This window comes from Carcharhinus amblyrhynchos, chromosome 7, assembly GCF_965287045.1.
Source record: "Carcharhinus amblyrhynchos chromosome 7, sCarAmb.v2.hapA, whole genome shotgun sequence".
NCBI classification, from domain to species: Eukaryota; Metazoa; Chordata; class Chondrichthyes; order Carcharhiniformes; family Carcharhinidae; genus Carcharhinus; species Carcharhinus amblyrhynchos.
The window spans coordinates 34,443,021-34,459,288 of NC_137330.1; the positions used below are offsets into that span (position 1 = coordinate 34,443,021).

The 16,268-nt window shown below is 39.5% G+C and overlaps 1 protein-coding gene across 4 annotated transcripts in view; it reads left to right on the forward strand.

The window, feature by feature from the left end:
• The window catches only part of LOC145344864 (kinase D-interacting substrate of 220 kDa-like), a 135,451-nt gene that overhangs the window by 87,693 nt on the left and 31,490 nt on the right, over nt 1-16,268 (forward strand). For all 4 annotated transcript variants that reach the window (XM_080192120.1, XM_080192121.1, XM_080192122.1 and 1 more), the window contains exons 18-22: nt 1,706-1,846; nt 4,190-4,433; nt 4,550-4,638; nt 5,887-6,031; nt 14,092-14,254. In XM_080192120.1, the coding sequence (XP_080048246.1) occupies nt 1,706-1,846; nt 4,190-4,433; nt 4,550-4,638; nt 5,887-6,031; nt 14,092-14,254 (782 nt within the window). The remainder of the gene's footprint in view (nt 1-1,705; nt 1,847-4,189; nt 4,434-4,549; nt 4,639-5,886; nt 6,032-14,091; nt 14,255-16,268) is intronic.

Here is a 16,268-nt window from a genome sequence, read left to right on the forward strand (position 1 = left end):
TTCCAGGGAGAACGAACCCAGGTTACCCAATCTGTCACGTAGCTAAGACCCTCCATACCAGGCAACATCCTGGTAAACCTCCTCTGCACTCTCTCCAAAGCCTCCACATCCTTCTGATAGTGTGGCGACCAGAACTGGATGCAGTACTCCAAATGTGGCCTAACCAATGTTCTATACAGCTGCAACATTATAGTCCAATTTTTATACTCTGTACCCCATTGTATAAAGGCAAGCATGCCATATGCCTTCTTCACCACCTTCTCCACCTGTGCTGCCACCTTGAAGGATTTGTGGACTTGCACATCTAGGTCCCTCTGTGTTTCTATACTCTTGATGGTCCTGCCGTTTATTATGTAACTCCCTCCTACATTAGTTCTACCAAAATGCATCACTTCACATTTATCTGGATTAAATTCCATCTGCCATTTCTCTGCCCAATTTTCCAGCCTGTCTATATCATGCTGTATTGTCTGACAATGTTCATCGCTATCAGCAAGTCCAGCCATCTTTGTGTTATCCGCAAACTTGCTGATCACACCAGTTACACCTTCTTCCAAATCATTTATATATATCACAAATAGCAGAGCTCCCAGTACAGAGCCCTGCAGAATACCACTGTTCATAGACCTCCAGCCAGAAAAAGACTCTTCGACTGATACCCTCTGTCTCCTGTGGCCAAGCTAGTTCTCTATCCATCCAGCCACCTCCTTGTATCCCATGAGCCTTAACCTTTTTCACTAACCTGCCATGAGGCACTTTGTCAAACGCCTTACTGAAATCCATATAGACGTCCATGGCCCTTCGTTCGTCAACCGTTTTTGTCACCTCCTCAAAAAACTCCACCAAATTTGTAAGACATGACCTCCCTCTTACAAAATCATGCTGTCTGTCACTAATGAGATTGTTCCGTTATAAATGTGCATACATCCTATCTCTAAGAATCCTCTCCAACAACTTCCCTACCACGGACTTCAAGCTCACCGGCCTATAATTACCGGGGTTATCCCTGCTACCCTCCTTAAATAACAGTACCACATTCATTATCCTTAAATAATGGTACCACATTCGCTATTGTAGACTTCAAAATCTTGCTTCAGAAATAAATATGTGAGCTTGCTTGAAGGTCTCTTGGCTGAACCCACTGCCCAGGGTAACAATGGCACACAAGCTAGAAGGTCTCTAGTTTTACCCTTGTCTGTGTTGAGTCTCTTGAACTTGGTGGAAGGATTGCAGGAGACTGGGGTGCATGTATAGCTCTGAAGCACTGAAGTTAGCTTGCTATCCAATGATTCCCTGCAGGAAAGGGTTCCTGAATGAATATTAAATGGAAACTGAATCAAGGTCAGTTGTAAAAGCCTCCTGGCAAATAGCTTGATGACTCTTTCTGCCTAAGTTCACACATGAACAATGCTCGCAATGCTGTTGGAAGGTTGCCAGGGAAAACTGTGGAGTTTTAATTCAGTTTGATTTTGTTGTATGGAGAGAAGACAGTAGTAGGAAAAAAAAATTTTTCTGGCTACATCATTTTTTGGGCAACCAAGGCATGGGTGAACTTTGAGTGGATTGATTTTATTTAACTTGACTTGTTTCAGTTTTTCCCAACTCGGAACTAGATATAGAAAGGACTTCTTTAATACTAACGGTGTATTTATAATGGTAGAATGTTGTTGGTTGAAAAAAACAAAGTCTGTTTGCTTTTTATAAGGTTCTAAAGAATGAAGTGGAGCTCATGGCTCGGATGGCCAAATCTATTGATGGCTTTACTCAGAATCAAACCCGACTTGTGGTTGTTATTGATGGCTTGGATGCATGTGAACAAGATAAAGTCCTGCAGATGCTAGACACTGTAAGTATTTTTTCGCTATCCATACATTAACCCTTCACAAATGAGACTGTATGGCAGCCTTTGATACAAATTAAATTTAATGGTGCCATATTAATCAGGAGTTTTTTTAAATCTCAAGTTAGTATTCCGTTTTACTTTTGTTCATTTCCGTTATTTGTAATGGTATTGGATGTTGTCTGTAGTTGAATACTGCATAATTTAACTTACAAGCTAGTTACATTGGCCTGGAGGTGAGAATAATGGTGAAGCTTCTGGCAGCCGCAAAGGTGTATTTACAGAAGTCAGGAAGTTTCTGTCCTTTTTTTTTTCTCCCTTTCATTTTTCTGCTTTGTTTACGCTCCACAATCTTCATTAGGCTACTACCTTGCCAAGAGTTTTTGCAAATTTAGAATATAACATCCCTACCTACCAATTGCATTCCTCTAAAAATAAAGCATTATACATGGTTTGCTTTTTTAAAAAATGGCTTTGTGAAACTTGTAGTGCAACATTTATTGGCTGGTTTATATGTACTCTTGATCCTCTACCACATTTGGTGTTTCATTCTCCGTATGAAAGTTACCTCCCCATTCTTTCTTTCATATTTACTCATGCCAGTGGGGTCTGACTGCCAGGTCCCCGCAAGTGGGGAGCTATTGTTAAACCCCACAAGAGTGAAACATTCCTGGCAATGGAGACTTGTAGGCCAAGAGACTTCAGTCCTGGGCCCACTAATTACATGTAAATAACATAAATTATACAGGTCCGTGCCGATTTCGGCAAAAGCAGTGCAATGGGCTGGGAGAATCGCCCCCAGAGAATAAAATTGCTGTCCCCCTATTCTTGCAATTGTCCTGATGAGTGCAAAATGAAAACCTTCTGTAGAATGTCTTTTTTCAGCAACATTAAGTTCTGTTCTTCCAAATGTTAGTATACATTAATGTGTTAGACTTGAAGGTAAAAGGTGCAATTTTGAAAGTTGCAGATGAACTGTAATTTGAAAGTGTAGTGAATAGTGAAAATAAAAGAATATAGATCGGCTGGTACACTTGGTGGGCAGGTGTTGGTGAAATTCAACACACAGTGTGGTGCAATACATTTTTGGTGAGAAGAATGAGAGACAATACAAACTAAATGGCCTGATTCAAAGGAGGTGCACAAGAGAGAACTAGAGTGATTGTGCACAGATCCTGAATAGTAGAACAGGTTTACAGGTCAATAAAGCAAATGGACTTCATAAATAGAGGTATCAAGTACCAAACCAGGGAATTGTGCTGAACCTCTACAAAATAATAGTTTGACCACAGTTTTGTGTCCAATTTTAGGTATCATGCTTTGGAAAGGACATGTAGGATTTGGAGAATTTATAGAAGCAGTTTTTGAGTGGTTCCAAGGTTGAGGGTTAGAATCGAGAAGCTGGGGTTGTTCTCCATTGAACAGAGAAGGAATTAATAAAAGCATAAAGGGCTTAAATAGAGCAAGTGATGAGAAACTGACAGCCCTTCAGCCTTTGGAAACAATGTGAAGGCATAGCTTTATTCAAAGTGATTGACAAAAAAACAGAAGCGACATGAGCATGAGGGAAAACTTGAACAGACGCAGGTTAGGATTTGCATTGCAATGCCTGATAGGGTGGTGGAAACAAATTCAATAGCAGATTGCCGGGATATGGGGAAAGGCAGGGTGGGACTGACTGGATTGTCTTCGAAAGAGCAAATACAGACTCAGTGGGCCGAATGATCACTAGATGGATTGAACGATCTTCCTCTGTGCTGTACTTTATTCATTGCATGTTGTAAGGAGACAGTGAAAAAATGGTGGAAATGACAGAAAAGTAGCAAATGGAATTTAGTGCCATTAAATGTGAAAAGGACATTTTGGTTGAAAATATAATGATTACACTTAGAGACTGATTTGAAAGGGTAAAAAGATCTTGAGGTTCAAGTTCACAAGACATTAAAAAAAGTAATCCATGTGGAGAAGGCTATAAAAGTCTAGTGCAACACAGGATTTCATGGTAAATGTAAACAGTTTAAATGTTGGGATGCAATGATGAATCCATATATAACCTTAGTAAGACTACAGTTGAAATACTGTATGGAATTTATATAGCACATCATTGAAAGGATGTCAAAGCATTAGATAACACATAATGGATTAACTAGAATATTGCTGATATTGGGATTACAAACATGAAAGGAGCCTAGAAAATTTGAGTTGCTTTTCTTGACAGCAGCCATTAGGGATGATGTGATAGAAATATTTCACATTATAAGGAGATGGGCATGCATCTGTGTTTGAGAAGTTTATTGAGTCCTTGAATTTTGTCTTCAATGTCAATTTTACCATATAATTTTCTTCTAGGTGCGTGTTCTGTTTTCAAAAGGTCCCTTTATTGCCATTTTTGCCAGTGATCCACATATCATCATAAAGGCTATCAATCAAAATTTGAACAGTGTTTTAAGAGACTCTAATATAAATGGACATGACTATATGCGGAATATAGTCCATCTGCCTGTTTATCTAAACAGTCGTGGACTTAGTAGTACAAAGAAGGTCTTTGCAGCAGTGCCATCTAATGGAGATGTTGGAAACTCAGATTGTACAAGTAAGAACATTGTCAGTGACTTAAAATTTATGATATGCGTTTCCTAACCATCCTTAACAATTCTAGCTGTGATGAAGTAGAAATAAATTTTAATTGTCATTGTTGCTGTGCTGCAGGTTGGCATGAAGAAAATGATCGAAAACTTTCACAGCACAGTTTAGGAGAATTGACTAAACTCGGCAGTAAGACAGCACTCAATAGAAGGGTAAGGAACTGTCTTAAATTCAAATTTGTTTTTCTTTCTGATGCTTACCTGATGCTTTATGATTGAACTCCTATCAATATAATTTCAAAAAGAATACTGGAACTTGCTATTGACTGAGAGTTATATCCTTTCAAACACCACCTCTGGAAGAGAAATGAGTAGTGGAATTAGGATTGGTAATCCGAGCATAATGAGACTATTGGAAATCTGAGTAAGAGTCCTGCAGGGATCTGTTTTTTTTAATGCCTTGAAATAAATATAAAATTATGCTATAAAAGTATGCTATTCCTTGTATTAAGTACCAATTACCCCACAAGAGTAGTACAATGTATAGCAACTAAAAATGATAGTCCAGTGCAAATTGTTGTGATATGTTGGATTACATATTGATTAAGATTGCATGAAATTGTGGAGAGATGGAATTTCCTTATAGGCATGGGGCCTCTCTTGCACTTCCACTTACAGCTATCTTCAAAGTGATGGTTGAAGTTAGGGAAAAGGTTATCAGTAGGTTCAACAGAGCATACTGATGGTACAGTGAGACGCCAGAGAAGGAAATACCTTAATTTCTTTTCCAAAAATTCAGGATCGAGTCAGCACAATAGGGGATTGATTAATGATCAATAAGGTGAGGAAAAGAGCTTTCAAGCAGCAATGATTAACAGCCTAGGCAATTGCCAAAGGAAGTGCATTTTAAAGGTGCGCTTTGATCTTGCTTATATGTCTCATTAATAAAATGACAGTTTATTCATTACAAAGTAAATGTAGCAGAATTTGAGGAATGTGTCATCATTTTTTTGACTAAGTTCTGACAAAATGGGTCCTTTGGAATTGTAATCCTAAATGTTTAAACATCTTAAATCCTGCATTATATAGTTCTCAGGTGTCAGCCTGGGCTCATAGGACACCCTGTCTTTTGAATCCAGCTCTCCTCCAAAGGCAAGTAAGTAGTCACTTCAGTGAAGTGCTAAACCAGGCTCCTGTGTGCTCTTGCATGTAAATGTAAATAACTCCATGGCATCACTAGGAGATGAGGAGGGGAGTTCTCCAACATCCTGTCCGGCATCTAAAATTTTTCATATAATTTGCCATGTCATTTATCTCATTACTGTTTATAAATTGTCTGCCAAGTTTTCCACTACTAAACTCAGAAGTACTTGATTACCTTTGAAGTTGTGAAAAATTTATGTAAATCCTTCCCCAGTTTCTTTCCATTTTTTACATGTTGATCATTTTCTGGATCAACAGGATACATATCGTCGCCGACAAATGCAGCGGCAAGTTACAAGGCAGATGTCTTTTGATCTGACCAAGCTTCTGGTCACTGAAGATTGGTTCAGTGACATTAGTCCTCAGACTATGAGGCGATTGCTCAATATTGTTTCGGTAACAGGTGAGTAGTCATTCTTCTAAGTGGTTTATGTGCAAATGTACTTTCAATAATAGACTAACAACATAATGTGCTACAAATGGTTAATATCACGATTCTCTGTGGCTTTGGAAGACTAGCTCTTTCGTCATTCAACTTTTCCTACCCTTCATTCTATCACAGACCTTCCTTTTTGTCCTTATCCCACCCACACCTTGGTCAAAACCTACTGCATTTCTAACTTTTCTTGATCTTGATGAAAGGTCACAAGTCTAAATCATTAACTCTGTTTCCCTCTAAAGATGCTGCCATAAGCATGTTGAGTGTTTCCAGCATTTTCTGTGTTTATTTCAGATTTCAAATATCCGTGATATTCTGCTTTTTGATTGTGTTTTTGAGATCACAGATGCTTGTTAATCTTTTTTTTAGATTCTTATTTTCCGATAAACTATAGATTTGGAAGAGGGATTAGGTGGTGTGATCAGCAAATTTGCTGATGACACCAAGATGGCTGGATTGGCGGGCAGTGAGGAGCAGTGTCTGGCAATACAACAGGATATTGATAGGCTGGTATATTGGGCAGATACATGGCAAATGGAGTTTAATTCAGATAAATGTGAGGTGATGCATTTTGGCCGGAATGATGTAGGGGGGGAGTTATATGATAAAGGGTAAGCCCATAAGGAGTATAGAATCGCAGCGAGACCTGGGGGTGCAAGTGCACAAGTCTTTGAAGGTGGCTGTGCAGGTGGAGATTGTGGTGAAGAAAGCCTATGGTATGTTAGCCTTTATAGGAAGGGGTATAGAATATAAGAGCTGGAGTCTAATGTTGCAGTTGTGCAGAACGTTGGTTAGACCGCATTTAGAGTACTGCGTCCAGTTCTGGTCGCCTTACTACCGGAAGGACGTGGAGACTCTGGAGAGAGTGCAGAGGAGGTTTACCAGGATGTTGCCTAGTATGGAAGGACTGGGATATGAGGAAAGATTGAATAAATTGGGGCTCTTTTCCCTTGAAAGATGGCGACTGAGGGGGAATCTAATAGAGGTATATAAGATAATGAAGGGTATAGATAGAGTAAACAGAGGTAAGCTATTTCCTATGATAGAAACACACAGGACAAGGGGCCATGGGCTTAAGGTGAGGGGGGAGAGGTATAACACAGATATTAGAGGGAGGTTTTTCACACAGAGGGTAATGGGGGTATGGAATGCTCTGCCAAGTAAGGTGGTGGAGGCAAACATGCTAGAATTGTTTGAGAGTAACTTAGACAGGCACATGAATGGGTTGGAGATGGGTGGATATAGGAGATTGTTTTAAATAAGGGTCATTAGCATTGGGGCGTCCCTGGTAAGGTAAATGGATATGGTACAATAGTAATTTTTTTTTTTTCTCTTTTTCATTCACAGGTTTTAAGTCGGTCCGCCTTGTGTTCAACGAGGGGCACACACGCGATGGGTCGTACTTAGGCTGCTCTTGGTTGTTCGAGATTGGCCTAGTGCTCTATGTCGTTAGTGTGTGCTTAAACTGGACCAGATACTGGGCAAGACAACAGCTTAGTGACTATCACTGATTGCTGTGTAGACACATGGATTTGGGCCGGTGTCTGTGGGAGTTTGCGCATTCTCCCCGTCTTCGCGTGGGTTTTCTCCAGGTGCTCCGGTTTTCTCCCACACCCCAAAGATGTGCTATTAGGCTGATTGGCAGTAATAAATTGTCCCTACATTAGTTTCCCTCAATGTGAATGGTCATAAAACATTAGATAAGGGTCATGGGTGGAGGGGGGGACTGGTGGTGTTAAGATGGCGGCACGGGCTCTTTGGGCCGAAGGGCCTGTTTCCCAGGCTGTTTTTGTTCTTTGTTCTTTGTAATGTTCAACTTCCACTACAGTCATTACACCGTTGCATTTAATCCTGCAGTCTAGATGCCGTTATTCCTCAGCTCCTTGTGTATCAGATGATGCCTTGCGAAGTGTAGTGATGATACAATTTGAACAACTCCAAACTGCTTCATAGGATTACTGCTTTATAATTGTGGTGGTGTTTTTCAAATCATTATATTACTTCTGTTATTTCTACTTTTTCTTAATAAGTTTGTAATAGTTACACTCTGTGCTGTGGACCTCACATGACACCAATTGAAAGTGCATTGACTGTTAGTATTTGCACTAAGAGATGGTTCTGGCAAAAAATCTGATTCCAAATCAATGAAGTGAAGATCACTACCATGGAGTGATTTCAATGCAGTAATGTTATTTCCTGGTTCAAGTAATAGAGAAGAACATAAATATGAAGAATACCAGGTTAATAAATAGGAGTAAAGCTGATTGTGAGGGACTGCGAATAGAACTGGGGAAGATAACAATATTGATGAATAACAATAGGAAACATTTAAGATTGTGTTCAATGGAGTGTAGGAAAGATACTTTCTGCTGAAAGGAAAGAACAAACTAGATATTTAGTTTTGAAGTTTATTTGTTAGTGTCACAAGTAGGCTTACATTAACAATGCAGTGAAGTTATTGTGAAAATCCCCTGGTTGCCTCACTCCTGCTCCTGTGTGGGGACACTGAGGGAGAATTTAGCACGGCCATTGCACCTAACCAGCGTGTCTTTCGGACTGTGGGAAGAAACCGGAGCACTCGGAGGAATCCCACGCAGACACAGGCGAACAGACAATGACCCAAGCTGGGAATCGAACCCAGGTCCCTGGTGCTGTGAGGCAGCAGTGCTAACCACTGTGCCACCATGCTGCAAGGAACCTGAATCAAAATTGTAAAATATTTTTCAGCACATCAGGAAAAAAAGGACTAGGATAAGGATAGTATCACAATAAATGAAGTATTATATGATCATTTCACTTTGTATTTATGAAGGAGTGCAAACAGGTAGATTTGGGTGATGAGTCGAATAATGAGATAACTGAATCCAAAAAAAAGGATGTATTGAATAAGCTAATTCTGAGGATAAAATCCCAGGTTTGTATGGTCTGCATTGATCTGTTTTTAAATAATCTAGGGAAGATTTCCTACATCACAACAGTGATTACACGTCAGAAAGAAACAAATATTTAATTGATTATAAAGTGCTCTCTGATTTCCAGTAGTCATGAAGAACACTATTTAAATGCTAAGTCTCTTTAAGGCATTGTTGCACAATAATTTATTAGTGAAAAGTGTAGTGCATGAAGATTGTTTCCTATATTTAAATTGGAGAATAGAAAAATAATAAATCGGTCAGCTAAGCATTGGCAGTAGAAATAAATGTAATATCTACTCAGGCAATAGAAGAACATTTAGAAAAAAAAAATGCAGTAATGAAAAGCCAGCTTGGATTGCAGGACAGAAAATCTTGCTTGACCAACTGTATTAAATTTTCTGGGGAGATTACTAGAGTAGACAATAGTAACATAGTCAGTATAATCATCTGGATTTTCAAAAGGCCTTCGAGAAGGTGCTCTGTAATAGACATTCTCATTCTTTCCTGACGTGCATTTTCACGCATTTCTGGCATCATTGTCAATCTTCTTTACAGCCTCTCCATTGCTTTTTAGAATATAGTGAGAGGAATAAGACCCCAACACTTAGTAAAATGTGTAGTCATACTCAAACTACTTTTTTAAAGAGTGAACAAAATACCTTCAAAATGGCAGAATCCATGTCTGACTAAGGCCCCCGAACAAAAGATGCGACTTCACTGCATCAGGGAAACTCGCAGATCGCAATGAACACCTCTGTCAGCTGCACAGGCTAAATTCAAAGAGAATTGTACGAAGGCCATCTAGATAGAGAATGCTGATTTGGAGGAGAATTACATTAATGATTGGGGCTTCATAATTAAAACCGCAATTGCTAAATTTTCAGTTGACAAATTGTCGGGAGAGGGGTGGGGGTGCATATGATGGTCAATATAGGGAAGGATGTTAATAAACTTGCAGAATGGACAAATGATTGGCAAATGAGGTTCAACACAGATGAATATGAAAGAAAGAATAAGGAGGTAACTTTCATCTGGAGAATGAGACACCAAATGTGGTAGAGGATCAAGAGTACATATAAACTAGTCAGTAAGCATTGCACTACAGATTCGCAAAGCCATTTTTTTAAAAAAAGCAAACCATGTACAATGCTTTATTTTTAGAGGAATGGAATTGGAAAGTAGGAATGTTTTCCAAATCTGTACCAATTTTTAGACCACATGGCTCTGGTCTCCATTGGTTATGGGGGAGTCATTAACTTAAACAGCACCAATTTCTCTTTTTACTCATTCAGAGGTTGTGGATGTCACTGGCTGCACCACCATTTATTGCAAATCCATATTTGCCGTTGAACTGAGTGGCATGCTTGGCCATGTCAAAGGGCAGTGAGAGTCAACCATAATGCTGTGGATCTGAAGTTGCCTGTAGGCTAGACCGGTTAAGGATGGCAGATTTCCATTCCTAAAGGACATTAGTGAACCTGACAACAAATGACAGTGGTTTTAAAGTCACTACTGGGCTTCTAATGTCAAATATTTATTGAATTCAGATTTCACCATCTGCCATAGTGGGTTTTGAACCTGGGTCCACAGAGCATTATCTGTTCTTTGGATTATTTGACAGATGACAATACCACTAAACCACCACCTTACTAACTGTAAACTGATTGATGTTTTGATTTATTTCCCTCTTTATAAGCAGTGGTTTATTTTCTAAGCCCTCTGTTTTGGTGCAGTCTAATTTTCTGTTCATAACTCCCCACAGCAAACTCAAGATCAGATGAACCCAGAGTTAAGCTTATTTGCATGCACTCAAAATGTGAAAGGAGGGTTACAGCACTGCCTGCACAAGCAGGCAACAAAGAGAGGAAATAGATAAAAGAAAATTTTGAAGTGCAGACATCACAGAAAGAAGAAATATTAAGAACATAAGAAATAGGAGCAGGAGTAGGCCATCTAGCCCTTCGAGCCTGCCCCGCCATTCAATAAGATCATGGCTGATCTGAAGTGGATCAGTTCTACTTTCCCGCTTTCTCCCCATAACCCTTAATTCCCTTGTCTATCAAAAACCTATCTACCCGCGACTTAAATATATTTAGCGAGGTAGCCTCCACCACTTCAACGGGCAGAGAATTCCAGAGATTCACCACCCTGAAGAAGTTCCTCCTCAACTCCGATCTAAACTGCCCCCCACCTTTTTCTTGAGGCTGTGCCCTCTAGTCCTGCTATCCTTTCTAACTGGGAAGAATCTCTCTACCTCTACCCTACCCATCCCTTTCATCATCTTATTCATCTCTATAAGATCCCCCCTCACCCTTCTAAACTCCAATGAGTACAGACCCAATCTATTTAGTCTCTCTTCATAGTCCAACCCCCTCATCTCCGGTATCAGTCTAGTGAACCTCCTCTGCACTCCCTCCAAGGCCGATATATCCTTGCGCAAGTGTGGCGACCAAAACTGCACACTGTACTCCAGCTGCGGCCTCACCAGTATCCTATACAGTTGCAGCAAGACCTCCCTACTTTTATATTCTATCCCCCTCGCTATAAAGGCTAGCATTCCATTTGCCTTCTTGATCACCTGCTGCACCTGCAGACTGGGTTTTTGCGACTCATGCACAAGGACCCCCAGGTCCCTCTGCACAGTAGCATGCTGCAGCTTTTCACCCTTTAAATAGTAATCCCTCCTACTATTATTTCTGCCAAAGTGGATAACCTCACACTTGCTAACATTATACTCCATCTGCCAGGTCCTCGCCCATTCGCTTAGCCTATCCAGATCCCTCTGCAGACTTTCCGCACCCTCCACGCAATTTGCTTTACCACTCATCTTCGTTTCATCAGCAAATTTTGTTACCCTACACTCATATTTTTCAGAGTTTAGAATTAAAGTCGAATGAGAGATCCCTTCGTGGAACTCAGAGTGCTGAAAACTAACACTGTATAATTTACTTTTTCAGTAGTGTTTACTTCACAAAGTGAGATAGGCATGCAGAAATTAATCATTCTTGTAGATTGTGGTATAATATTTCCAGCAGAAGCAGTGTAGATGGGGCCAGGTAATTAACATGGGCAGAGTTCCTTTTCTGTGAGACTGCCAGTTCGATGGTAAACAGCAGACTGAATATTTCAAATTAGCAAGGCAATATTACTCGTTCCACAAGCCAGAGACCTATGTCACAATACTCCCAGTCCTCTGCACTGTCTTTGACAAGGAATATGATCTCTTCTGTGGGATTGTTGAATGTGTCAGCCATTGAGAATTGAAAGGAAGGTTATGGGATTCTTCGCCTCAACAGACAAGCAAACTCCTTTTGGCCAACCTGGATTATGAAATGCAGATAGCCTTTGAATTTGGCCTCTGTAGCCCACAAGTGTTCCTTACTGGCTCCTCAGAGATAACGATCTGCGAGTATGTCTGATGCAGTCAGGCAGTATCTTTTGTTCAAGAGCCCTAATCAGACATGGATTCAGCCATTTTGAAGGTCTTTTGTCCACTTTCCATTTTTTTAGAACAGTTTGAGTAAGACTATCTTTTATTAAAGAAATAGGTGGTGAGGTCTTATTCCATTCACTATATTCTAAAAAACAATGGAGAGGCTGTAAAGAAGATTGACAATGATGCTAGAAATGTTTGGATGTATATGTCAGAAAAGAATGCATAGGCTGGGGCAATCTTTTTGTCTTGTAAAAAGATGGAGGAATGATCTAAATTAGTCATCTCCATTTTCAATTCGTGCAATTGCAAATTGTGTTAAATAGGTAAATTTTATTATAAATCTGGACATAGGAACTTGCCATAGAAATATTGTTAAGATAAAATTGTGTGCGGAGTGGGAGATCAGTTAGTTTAGTTGACTGGTGTGTAGTGCAAAATAACACCAGTGGTGTAGGTTCAATTCCCACACTGGCTATTGGTAATTCATGGACGCCTGCTTCGTTCTCTTGTCCTGTTTTCATGTGGAGTGGTGTCCCTGGAGGTATCTAATTACTTGTCTCTAACAGAGAAATGCCTAAGGTAGTAGTCCATGAGGGACCGAAAAGAACATAAACTTGTGACAAACAATGCAACTACAGGAATTCAGATTTTACCGATTGACAGTGCGTGCAAACATAAGAAGTTTGGGAAAGATGTAGGTTAATGGTGATTTTTCCTACATAATTAGATCTTCTTACATTGGAAAATGATTGTTAAACCTATCTTAGATTTATATTCAAACATCTTTACAGATGTGGATACATGTCCGTGCTGCAAATAAAAAAAGATTGTGGTTCTGGTGCTTGGCTGATAGATTAAGAGGCCATTTATGAGGAGTTTGTTATATTGCCAGGCAGGAGTTTGTAGTTACTTGCAGTTGATTAAATATATATACCCCACTCAAAATGCAAAATTAAATTGTTTTCTTCATTTTTTGCTTTGATAGCTCATTGGTGATCTGCAACACAATTGGCTGCCACCAAGTAAATTGTGAATTGAAGTCTTGTGATTTTATATCATTATTCCTTAAGCAGATATACTTGCCGTGGGCTACTTCGATATATGTTTAAGTATTTAACTAGTGAGATATAGATGGAACAATGTTTGTACAATTTTAACTTTTGATTCCCATTTAAAATTCAGAATGGATTTATATGAATTTCTGCAATTTGTGTGTTAATGGTTGTTATAGTGGCTGTCAAGTTTCAAGAATTATGCTACAAGATTGTTTAGATTTAGAGAGAATAGAGCCAGCATTTTCGAGTCTAGATGATCCTTCGTCAGAGCTGAGAACAAAGAGAATCAGCGGGGATCTATACTATGAGAGTGGGGGAGGGTGAAGGGGTGGAATGAGACACAGGGAATGTAAATGAGGAAAGCTGTGATGGTGCACAAGGTGAAAGAGACAAATTCTGTCACAGAGAAGAGCAGTGTTTCTCTGCTGATTCTCTTTGCTCTCAGGTCACCTAGGCTCAACGTTGGCTCTGTTCTCTCACCACAAATGCTGTCAGACCTGCTGAGATTTTCCAGCTTTTTCTGTTTTTGTTATTCCTTAATTTGTTTCAGTCTTGGGAATAAATCTGATCACAAGGACAAAGTCTTCCAAAGACTCAGTTAGTTAAATTTCATTACAGGGCGTTTACTAAGGGCTAACCAGATTTGTTTCAACTGGGATCGACTTGCCTCTTGGATAAACCTCACAGAACAATGGCCATACAGGACTTCCTGGCTTATTCTATACCTGGAAGAGACTGACAATGTTCCAGATCATCTCACCCTGAAAAACATTTACGAAAGGTGAATAACTAATGTACTTCGTAGTTCATGTACTTCATAATTAACTTAAATTGATTTCCCCCATTTCAAGCATGCTCATCTTAATTTGCATTTGTTTTTAGGTGCTGTTATAAATAATTGTTTTAAGCTTTATTTAGTTCTTCTCCAAGCTTTCTTTGGCCTTCAACAAGACAGGTATACAAAGTAATCCCCCAGTTTTTCCCTTTGTTACATTCTTTTTTTCTAATTAGAGTGAGAGGGCAAGAATTAAACAGTGTTAAATTTTCATCCTTCACAGTTGTGATGGCAGTGTTTGTGAAGAGTCTGGAAGTTGAAACAATGTCATTTCAATTGTCATTTTTTTTCTCAGTTTTTTTGTGATCATATGTCATTCCGTGTTTCTAAAAATCCATGTCCCCCTTACATTAGAGAACTATTTCTTCACTCAAGCGAAAACAATTAATGCCAATGTATTCTCACATTTACTTCTGGATTGCAACTGTTTTCTGGTTTCATCAAAAGCAGATTGAAATCATCACATGTTCTATCCGCTCACTGGTACTTTAATTTAGACTCTAATTTTACAAGTTATTGGTGAGCAGGAAAAAACATGGCACATTACACCAGCCTCCAATTAAACTTATTACACTTAAGATTAGAAACTGAGGAAATAATCAGCAGAATTTAGAATTGAGGTTATGCTGCCTTCAGTAGATGTGACAGTGGTGTCTATCATCAGACACCATTATAAGCATATAATGCCATTCTCCTGGAAAATGATGTATTCTGATATTATGTTAAAGATATTTGCTTATATGCTTTTATTCTCTCTATTCTCTCTAAATCTACAAAATGCATGGCAATTTGCCCATTGTACAGATTTTCTTAACAAATGTGGAATTTTTCTTGGGGAAAAAAGTAATTTTTATTGAGATACGTTAATCAGGTAGTCAAGGTGGAGAAATCCAGGCTGCGATAGGGGTGGTTTGGAAGGGGAGTTTCCAAGAGTGGGTGGGGGGCAGGGAAGTTGGAAAGAGGGGCTATTGAGTGTTTTTTGGTATTTCAGGTTGCAAAGTAGTGGGTGGGGATGGTCGGGGAGAGGAGCTGATTACAGTGTGGGTGGAGGAAGAGGGGTTTCATCACATCTGTCCGTAAGATATTGGAGTCATTTGTACCCTAAAATCTACTCCCTAATTCAGTGAGATTGTGACTGATCCGATGTGATAATCCACAACACCACTTTCCTGCCTTATCCCGTAACTCTTGATTTCCATACTGATTAAAAATCCATTTTCGCAGCCTATATCATTCCAGCCTCTACAGCTCTCTGTAGATGTGACAGGGAGAAGGAATTCCTCCTCATCTCTGATTTAAATGGGTGATTTCTTACTTTAAGGTTATGTCCTCTGGTCGCAGACTCTCCCACAGGGGAAATGATTTCTATGCATCTGCCCTGTCAAGCCCCTAGAGAACCCTATGTATCTCAATTAGATCAACTCTCAATCGTCTAAAATCCTGCAAGTACATGCCCAACCTACTTTATCTCTGCTTATAAGAAAATCCCTCCATCTCCCAGAATCAACCTAGTGGATCTTTCTGGACTGTCTCCAATGCCACTCTTATCTTTCCTTAGACAGGGGGATCAAAACTGTTCACAGTATTCCAGGTGTGATCTAACTCGTGCCTTGTATAGTATTTGCAAGACTTCCCTATTTTTATGCGCTATTCCCTTTGAAATAAAGACCAAAATTCCTTTTGCCTTCCCAATTACCTACTGACCTTCCATGCTTACCTTTTGTGATTTAAGCATGAGGACTTCAAATCCCTCTGTACTGCAGGTTTTCTCCATTTAAATAATATTCGGTTCCTTTATTCTTCCTACCAAAATGTGTAACTTCACATTTTCCTACATTATATTCCATCTGCCAAATTTTTGCCTGCTCACCTAACCTGTCTATATCCCTCAGTAGATTCTGTCGTCCTCACCACTTGCCTTCCTACATATTTTTGTGTCATCCACAGATTTGGCAATAGT